Raw genomic sequence first — 10,000 nt, forward strand, 5'->3', positions numbered from 1 at the left:
ATTTTGGAAATCCATCTTGGGATAGTGCGTATATGAAAGATTGTGTAAATGTGTGGTTAACTGTTGCTCGTCAGAGGTAAGGGGGAGGAGTCTGACACAGATCATAGTGACGACACAGAACCTGCAGTCAGGCCAAAGATGACACAGAGACGACCCCACACTGCAAGTAGCAAAACTCAGAGACGAGGTACAACTAGAATGACACATTCACATCTGGAAAGACATACAAGATCGAAAACTAACATTTTAGAGCCCCCTCTAAAGTACTTCACATCTTGAACACATCTGCTACCCAACACATGACAGCTGCACGTCGTTCAGGCTATGAAGCAATCATTCTTCATAGTCCACACATCACTTTAAAACGCTCACCTCCATTGAATCCAGCTACTCTCCTTCCATTGATTGACACAGATGATGAGCATGATTGCATCACAACTATTGACCTGTGTACATCCCCAAGGCCAGACTTGTTGCAGACACCAATACCCAATTCTGATTTGATTTTTTACACTGATGGTTCAGCTAGCAGACCATCTGATAGCACACATCTAGCTGGCTATGCAGTAGTTAACGATTGGGGGGTAGTAGAGGCAAAAGCACTGCCTCCAGGTACCTCTGCTCAAGCAGCAGAACTGTATGCTCTAACTAGAGCGTGTATTCTTGCTTCTGGTAAGGTGGCTACTATTTACACTGACTCAAGATATGCATTTGGCGCTGCTCATGATTTTGGCCAGTTATGGAAGATGAGAGGTTTTGTGTCATCTTCTGGAAAACCACTACAGCATCACACTTTGGTTAATGACCTGTTAGATGCTATTTTGCGCCCATCTCAGCTTGCAATCATCAAATGTGCTGCTCACACGAATGGAACTGATCCTGTTTCACGAGGAAATGCAATGGCTGACACTGCAGCCAAACAAGCGGCACTTTCCTCTCCCTCTTTGGTACTTCAATGTGCCTCCACACAACCTACCAATCCAATTCCAGTTCCTTCCGCTAATGATGTCGTGACAATGCAAAATCACGCTGATGACAGGGAGCGAAGTCTTTGGTTGCGTAAAGGTTGTAAAGTTGACGCGGAGTCTGGCTTGTGGCTCCACCCTGATGGTCGACCGGTTTGCCCTCGAGCTCTCCTTCATGTACTGGCACGTGTGACGCATGGTCCAGCGCATGTTGGAAGAGGGGTGATGAATGATGTTATTCGCTCACAGTGGTTTGCTCCAGGCATTACTCAAGTTTCACAAACACTTGTGGATAGTTGTATGATATGTCAACAGACCAGAAAAAAGAATAGCACAGTGAAACATGACCACTTAGAACCCCCATCAGGTCCTTTTGTAAATATGCAAATAGATTTTGTACATATGCCAAGCTCACAAGGCTTCAAATACTTGCTAGTCATAACCGACAGGTTCTCGAAGTGGGTAGAAGCTTTTGCAACGAAAAAAGAAGATGCAAGAACAGTTGTAAAGTGTCTGCTAAAAGAGGTAATCCCTAGGTACGGAGTGCCGCAGGGAATAGATAGCGACAGAGGTCCAGCTTTTGTGTCAAAAATCACTCAGGGACTGTCAGAAATCTTAGGATTTAAGTGGCAGTTACATGTTCCTTATCATCCACAGAGTTCAGGTCAAGTTGAGAGAATGAATGCAACTATCAAAGACAGATTGACCAAAACAGTCCTAGCCACAGGCCTGAAATGGCCTGATGCACTGCCGATTGTGCTGTACTCCATTCGGAGTGCACCAAGTGCAACTACAGGACTGAGTCCTCACGAGGTGCTGATGGGAAGACCAATGTCCACAGGGACAAGTCCCCCACTGACACCACACAAAGCTACTCTGCTTTGGACGGATGAGTTCATGACTGAGTATGTGAAAAGACTAACAGAGATTTTGAGAAAGTATCATTTACAGGTGGCTGACAGACTCCCCAAACCATCGGAAGAACCAATTCATTCCTTTCGAGAAGGTGACCTGGTATTAATCAAATCTCTGGAAAAAGTGTCTTTGTCTCCTAGGTGGAAAGGTCCATACCAGGTGCTGCTGACTACTAGGACGGCCCTGAAGGTCGAAGGCAGGGCAGAATGGATCCACGCCACAAGGTGCAGACTGGCCCCCCCAACCACTGGCGGAGGAGAGCAGAGCCCTGGCAGGTAACCGGATGGTTACTCCTTTTTTCTCTCCTGTTTAGTAGGTTCGGGCAGGGGACAGGTCAAGTCGGTCCAAATGAGAGAGAGACAGGAGTCTCTCTGATTCCAGGCGAAGGAGAGCGGAAAGGCTTTCCTTCTCATGACACAGTCGGTGCCATGAACCCAGTGCCCCATGGACAGGGGCGCCCTTTGCAGAATGATCCAGAAAATGCAGACCAAGAGCCAGATCTTGGACATACGGACAAATCAATGAGCCCATTGGGACTCTACAACACTATGGCGGTGGTCTACATATGATAAAACACTGTTTGAGACGAAGCAGAGTTCATCCACGTCGACGAAGGTAACGTTTTCACTTGTTAGACCACTAAGCAGACCTCTGGAATTGTGGTGTTTCACCAGACAGCAACTGAGAGGTTCTCCTGATTGTAGATCTTGGAGTGCAAATTTCCAGGAGAAGGGGGGAGAACTGGTAAGCTGTAAGTTCATGGAGAATGATGATTACCCCTGGAGTGGTTACTTTGCATCCACTAACACAATTGCTCCAACTAAATCTGAACCAAGGGTGCAAAACAAATTACTGCGTAGCGCTCAGCAACCAGTAGTGCGAAAAGAAAATTCAGCCCTTAGTCTTATGCTTGATTATGCGCGTGATCGTAATCTCAGTAAGTGTTGGCTATGTCAAAATATGCCAGCTTCAATACATTCTCCAATGTCTAATCCAATTCCATTCACCAAAGCTGATTATGAGACGTTCAATTGGAATGATCTTGCTTCAAGATTTAGAGAAGAAGCAGACGATTGCTATACTCCAACATATCCTGTGGATGTTAAGTCATCACAAAATACAGATATTGCTCTATACGTTGCAAGAACGGTAAATGACAAATATCTGCCAAGCGGATTTAATTTCACCACTCTTCTCCGCATCATTCACATACAAAGATATGTGAAACTAGGCTTTGAGTACAGAGTTCAGGTTGCTCTAGCTCAAACTAACTGTTCAAAACCTTCTGAAAATCAAGTGTGTGTTCCCCAACCATATACAACCACTGCTATGGCTGAAGCTCTAGTTTATGTGCAACCATGGGCTGGCACCTTATCCATAGGGCCAGTCAAGATTCAGTTACGCAACTGTTCGGCGCCACAACAAAACGAGCAAAGACCTCAGCGTGACTGCTCAACTTATCTTCCCCCTGTCTTCACTCATGAGCTACAAAATGTTTCTTTATGTTTCAGAGGGATAGGGAAGGGACATGAAGACTTAGGACAAAGTAGCTGTAACACTGTGGTAGATGTCACTCTTAAACAGTCCCCACTGCCTGAGAGAGTGTATCTAGTTTGTGGTGACAGGGCCTATCGGTGCGTGCCGTATGAAGACTCACGCGGTGTCTGTTATTTGGCGTACTTAATTCCCCTAATCAGAGAAGTAGAATCTACTGAGATAGCTTCACTGTATCCACCGTTACACATATACAAGAGAGAAATCTCATCAACTCAGAAAGTAGCCAGCTTCCTTCTCCCTTGGTATGGTGTGTATGTGTCCCAGCAAGAGCTCTCATCTCTCTCCAAAGTCCTAGAAAATCATCTTAATGCCTCAAGCAGAGCTATGTTAGCCGAACACAAAGAGTTGCAGGAAGTCAAAACAGTAGCTCTACAGAATCGCATGGCTCTTGATCTCCTGTTAGCGGCTCAAGGAGGAACTTGTAAGCTCATAGGCTCTGAATGTTGTTCCTACATCTCTGATGCAACTGCTGACGTCATGGACATGGCACATGACACAGCACTGGGTATCAAAGAATTGCATGATAGTCATGGTTTTAACCTTGGTGATTTTTCAGGTGTCTTTGGGTCATGGGGGTCCGGATTGGTCAGGTTCCTGACCACTCTTGCTGTTGCTGTCTTCCTTTTCATCCTCCTCTGCTCATGTGTAGGTTTGATAATCAAGCTGGTAGTGAAAAAGACCACAAGGTGCAGACTGGCCCCCCCAACCACTGGCGGAGGAGAGCAGAGCCCTGGCAGGTAACCGGATGGTTACTCCTTTTTTCTCTCCTGTTTAGTAGGTTCGGGCAGGGGACAGGTCAAGTCGGTCCAAATGAGAGAGAGACAGGAGTCTCTCTGATTCCAGGCGAAGGAGAGCGGAAAGGCTTTCCTTCTCATGACACAGTCGGTGCCATGAACCCAGTGCCCCATGGACAGGGGCGCCCTTTGCAGAATGATCCAGAAAATGCAGACCAAGAGCCAGATCTTGGACATACGGACAAATCAATGAGCCCATTGGGACTCTACAACACTATGGCGGTGGTCTACATATGATAAAACACTGTTTGAGACGAAGCAGAGTTCATCCACGTCGACGAAGGTAACGTTTTCACTTGTTAGACCACTAAGCAGACCTCTGGAATTGTGGTGTTTCACCAGACAGCAACTGAGAGGTTCTCCTGATTGTAGATCTTGGAGTGCAAATTTCCAGGAGAAGGGGGGAGAACTGGTAAGCTGTAAGTTCATGGAGAATGATGATTACCCCTGGAGTGGTTACTTTGCATCCACTAACACAATTGCTCCAACTAAATCTGAACCAAGGGTGCAAAACAAATTACTGCGTAGCGCTCAGCAACCAGTAGTGCGAAAAGAAAATTCAGCCCTTAGTCTTATGCTTGATTATGCGCGTGATCGTAATCTCAGTAAGTGTTGGCTATGTCAAAATATGCCAGCTTCAATACATTCTCCAATGTCTAATCCAATTCCATTCACCAAAGCTGATTATGAGACGTTCAATTGGAATGATCTTGCTTCAAGATTTAGAGAAGAAGCAGACGATTGCTATACTCCAACATATCCTGTGGATGTTAAGTCATCACAAAATACAGATATTGCTCTATACGTTGCAAGAACGGTAAATGACAAATATCTGCCAAGCGGATTTAATTTCACCACTCTTCTCCGCATCATTCACATACAAAGATATGTGAAACTAGGCTTTGAGTACAGAGTTCAGGTTGCTCTAGCTCAAACTAACTGTTCAAAACCTTCTGAAAATCAAGTGTGTGTTCCCCAACCATATACAACCACTGCTATGGCTGAAGCTCTAGTTTATGTGCAACCATGGGCTGGCACCTTATCCATAGGGCCAGTCAAGATTCAGTTACGCAACTGTTCGGCGCCACAACAAAACGAGCAAAGACCTCAGCGTGACTGCTCAACTTATCTTCCCCCTGTCTTCACTCATGAGCTACAAAATGTTTCTTTATGTTTCAGAGGGATAGGGAAGGGACATGAAGACTTAGGACAAAGTAGCTGTAACACTGTGGTAGATGTCACTCTTAAACAGTCCCCACTGCCTGAGAGAGTGTATCTAGTTTGTGGTGACAGGGCCTATCGGTGCGTGCCGTATGAAGACTCACGCGGTGTCTGTTATTTGGCGTACTTAATTCCCCTAATCAGAGAAGTAGAATCTACTGAGATAGCTTCACTGTATCCACCGTTACACATATACAAGAGAGAAATCTCATCAACTCAGAAAGTAGCCAGCTTCCTTCTCCCTTGGTATGGTGTGTATGTGTCCCAGCAAGAGCTCTCATCTCTCTCCAAAGTCCTAGAAAATCATCTTAATGCCTCAAGCAGAGCTATGTTAGCCGAACACAAAGAGTTGCAGGAAGTCAAAACAGTAGCTCTACAGAATCGCATGGCTCTTGATCTCCTGTTAGCGGCTCAAGGAGGAACTTGTAAGCTCATAGGCTCTGAATGTTGTTCCTACATCTCTGATGCAACTGCTGACGTCATGGACATGGCACATGACACAGCACTGGGTATCAAAGAATTGCATGATAGTCATGGTTTTAACCTTGGTGATTTTTCAGGTGTCTTTGGGTCATGGGGGTCCGGATTGGTCAGGTTCCTGACCACTCTTGCTGTTGCTGTCTTCCTTTTCATCCTCCTCTGCTCATGTGTAGGTTTGATAATCAAGCTGGTAGTGAAAAAGACCACAGGGTCTGTACTCCAAGCAGCCCAGGTGCATGTCACTGGAAACACTGCAGATCATAATCACACAGGTTTGAGGTATTATGATTTTGAAACTTTCCAGGACTGGATGAGGCGTTTTCACCCAGGTATCATTTCAGATGAGGAGGAGGAAACTCAAAATCTGTAGGTTTAATGTTTCTAAAAGCTTTCTTGGTATAAATCACTCACACCGTGCTAAATTGAATAGAGTTATGTTTGTTTGTACTTCATAAAGTTGAAGAAACATATCATTTTCTATTTACAGGTGACATCTTAGAATAATTTTTTGATTCTTTAATGATGTGATTATTAATCTTATGCATTTTTAGTTTGAGAAAAGTTGTAGAAATAGAGTAGTGTTAATGATTAATCTCCTAAATATCTAGTCATCTTATATGTTTTTCATTAATGTGATTGAATGTTTAATTATTTTTGAAATGTGTGTTTGAAAATTGATGAAAATGAAGAGGATCACTCCAGGAGGATGGATTCCACATCACCATGCATCGTATGTGCTAGTAACCTCTCCATGGTGATGGCCCTCTACTGTACGCAAAGTGCATGGGTTGAAGACTTCACTTTGTGATTGATTTGTTTTATTGTTATGATGTAATCAAATGTTTGTATGACTCCCCTTTAAGTTGCTAGGATTTCATCTAGTAAGAGGCAGGAAGTGTCTTGTCTTAGGTTGTTTGCGCATGTGACTGGTGACCTCTGTCAATGACCTCCTTTAACGCTTTGGTGTTCTAGGAGATCTTCTTTGAGGATTTGCCTCACTACTGCCCCTGGTGGTTGGAAGACAGAACTCATGGGTCACATGACAGTTGTTTTAAAGGGGTACATAAGAGGGGTTTTTTATCTAATTTACTGATTGTTTGCTTTTATTGTTATTGCATTATGTGTTTAAATGATTATGTGTTTTGATGATTTTACTTTTGATTTTGTTCAATGCAATTGTTGATTCTTGTATTACTTTTGTGTGAGAATTGTTATCTGTTGTGCGGATGTTGTTTCTACTCTGTTTGTGCCCTTACAGTCCACCAGTCCAGTCATAAATTGGTAATTTGTATTGATCTTTTGATCAATAAGAGGGGATTGTTATGGATATTCCATAACTGACCAGGACAACAGAATGTCAAGCTGTACTCCTCTGTTCTCTCAAACAGAAGATAACACATGTTGTTTAATAAACCAGGAGCCTCACAGGCGAACCAAGGCCAGAATGCAGGTCATCATCAGACGCAACAAGACAAACCAAAGATACAGATTTAGGTCATAGGTTTATGATTCGGAACTGACGAACTAGTTTCTATGATTGGCTTAAAGGCTGGTTTTGGACTGTGTGGGTCAGACGAGTTTGGGGACACCGTACGAACAGGAGGTGTCCCTTGAGTCGCTCTCCCTTGCAAGGTTCTTCATTAAAGTTTTCCCAGAATCATCATACGAAGTTTGGTTTGGTCTTCTCTTCTTCAAACTGACAACTGCCAGTGCATCAGCTCCGAAAATCCACAACAAGTGTGTGTGTGTGTGAGTGTGAGTGTGAGTGTGTGAGTGTGTGTGTGAGTGAGTGTGAGTGTTTGAGTGTGAGTGTGAGTGTGTGTGTGAGTGTGTGAGTGTGTGTGAGTGTGTGTGAGTGTGTGAGTGTGAGTGTGTGTGAGTGTGTGTGAGTGTGTGAGTGTGAGTGTGTGTGAGTGTGTGTGAGTGTGTGTGAGTGTGTGAGTGTGTGTGAGTGTGTGTGTGAGTGTGTGTGAGTGTGTGTGAGTGTGTGAGTGTGAGTGTGTGTGAGTGTGTGTGAGTGTGTGAGTGTGAGTGTGTGTGAGTGTGTGAGTGTGTGTGTGTGTGTGTGTGTGTGTGAGTGTGTGTGTGTGTGTGAGTGTGTGCATGTGTGTGTGTGTGTGTGTGTGTGTGTATCTTTTCTTACATAAATATTTATTATTAATTTGTTAACTGTTTTATTTGCAACAGTTTTTCTGATCATTTTAATTGATAACGTTTTAAATCATATTTTACATATATACGTATAAGTGCGTCTGTCTGATTTTTCTTTATTTCTTCTTGTTTTCAGTTCACATTTTGTCTGAAGTTGAAGCTTTTTGTGTAAAATGTGAAATCAATCAATCACTCATAGTATTCGTACAGATCATTACGAACAGTTTAACAGAGTTTAACAGACAGCTGATAATAAGACACAACACATGTAAACAGTGAAATAATTTTAGATTAATGCACACAAGATAATAAACCAATAAAACAGATAAAAGACTAACAAATAAAATAGAGAAAAGGAAATCAAACATTTTAAAACTCAATTTAAAAAACAATTCAATAAAAAATGTCCACAAAACATTTTTATCTAAAACCAGACTGAACTTTATAACTGTATAATGTTTACTATATGTTTATATTTATATATGTTTCTGTTGCGCTCTCTCTGACCAACGTTACATTAACGTTACATTAATGTTACATTAATGTTACATGAATGTTAGATGAACGTTAGATGAACGTCTGACCCGCTGACCTCGGCTCTGACGCTCCACTCTGATCATTTTCCTGTTGACTCCTGCCGGGTTTAATGAGAGCCTGCGGTGATGCATTCAGGTACCTGTTACCCCACAGTGTGGCTTACGAGCAGGAGGAGGAGGTCTTTATCCTGTCGTTGCTGCAGGCTGTGATTAAAGTATCTGTCTAGGAGAAGGAGGAGGAGGATGAGGAAGAGCCCTGTGGCCATGATGCTGTCACTTCTTCTCCGGTCGGGAAATGAACTGAAGGCAGAAGCAGGAAGTCATTTCTGCTTGTCAGACCCCAAAAATATTCAGGTCAGAGTCCAGATCTGTTCAGAAACCTTAAAGACCTTGAAGCAGAGCTGAAAGTAAAAGAGAACATTTCTAAATCCTGTTACAGAGACTGGAACATTTAATTGGCATTAAAGGAACTGCATTAATCTGGTTTAAGTCATATTTATCAGACCGATTTCAGTTTGTACATGTGAATGATGAATCCTCCATGAAGGCAAAAGTTAGACACGGAGTTCCACAAGGTTCTGTACTTGGACCAATTCTATTCACCTTGTATATGCTTCCTTTAGGTAATATTATTAGGAAACACTCCATAAATTTTCATTGTTATGCAGATGATACCCAATTATATTTATCAATAAAGCCTGATGAAACCAATCAATTAACTAAACTCCAAACATGCCTTAACGACATAAAGACCTGGATGACCTGCAATTTTCTGCTACTAAACTCAGAATAAACTGAAGTTATTGTGTTTGGCCCTAAACACCTTAGAAACACATTATCTAATGATAAAGCTACTCTGGATGGCATTACCCTGGCCTCCAGCACCACCGTAAGGAATCTGGGAGTTATCTTTGATCAGGATATGTCCTTTAACTCCCACATAAATCAAATCTCAAGGACTGCCTTTTTTCACTTATGTAATATCACAAAAATCACATCCTGTCCCTAAAAGATGCAGAAAAACTAGTCCACACATTTGTTACTTCTAGGCTGGATTATTGCAATTCCTTATTATCAGGCTGCCCTAACAAGTCTCTAAAGACTCTCCAGCTGGTCCAGAATGCAGCTGCACGTGTTCTGACTAAAACTAGAAAAAGAGACCACATTTCTCCCATTTTAGCTTCGCTGCATTGGCTTCCTGTAAAATCTAGAATAGAATTTAAAATCCTTCTCCTGACTTACAAAGCTCTTCTTTCTCTCTCAACCCAACCGGTCGAGGCAGACGGCGCCACCTAGAGTCCGGTTCTGCTGGAGGTTTTTCCTGCTGCTGATGGAGGAATGTTGGGTCTCTGTACATTAAAGAGTTCAGTCTAGACCTGCT

General features: G+C 43.0%; 1 protein-coding gene across 13 annotated transcripts in view; it reads left to right on the top strand.

Annotated features, from left to right (window-relative positions):
- LOC121900724 (syncytin-1-like) overlaps positions 1 to 7,346 on the top strand; it is an 8,508-nt gene extending 1,162 nt beyond the window's left edge. The window contains exons 1-5 of one of the 13 annotated variants that reach the window (XR_006097026.1): positions 1 to 2,104; positions 4,124 to 4,514; positions 4,604 to 6,101; positions 6,237 to 6,298; positions 6,622 to 7,346. The exon at positions 1 to 2,104 is cut by the window's left edge and continues 1,162 nt beyond it. Coding sequence is in view for 3 of the 13 variants with exons in the window: in XM_042417244.1 (XP_042273178.1) it covers positions 4,465 to 4,514; positions 4,604 to 6,101; positions 6,237 to 6,261; positions 6,622 to 6,740 (1,692 nt within the window). In the remaining 10 variants the exon portion in view is untranslated. The other 12 variants (XM_042417244.1, XR_006097021.1, XR_006097023.1 and 9 more) reach the window with 12 other exon arrangements.
- Positions 7,347 to 10,000: the final 2,654 nt, after the last annotated feature.

This window comes from Thunnus maccoyii, chromosome 7 (assembly GCF_910596095.1).
Source record: "Thunnus maccoyii chromosome 7, fThuMac1.1, whole genome shotgun sequence".
NCBI classification, from domain to species: Eukaryota; Metazoa; Chordata; class Actinopteri; order Scombriformes; family Scombridae; genus Thunnus; species Thunnus maccoyii.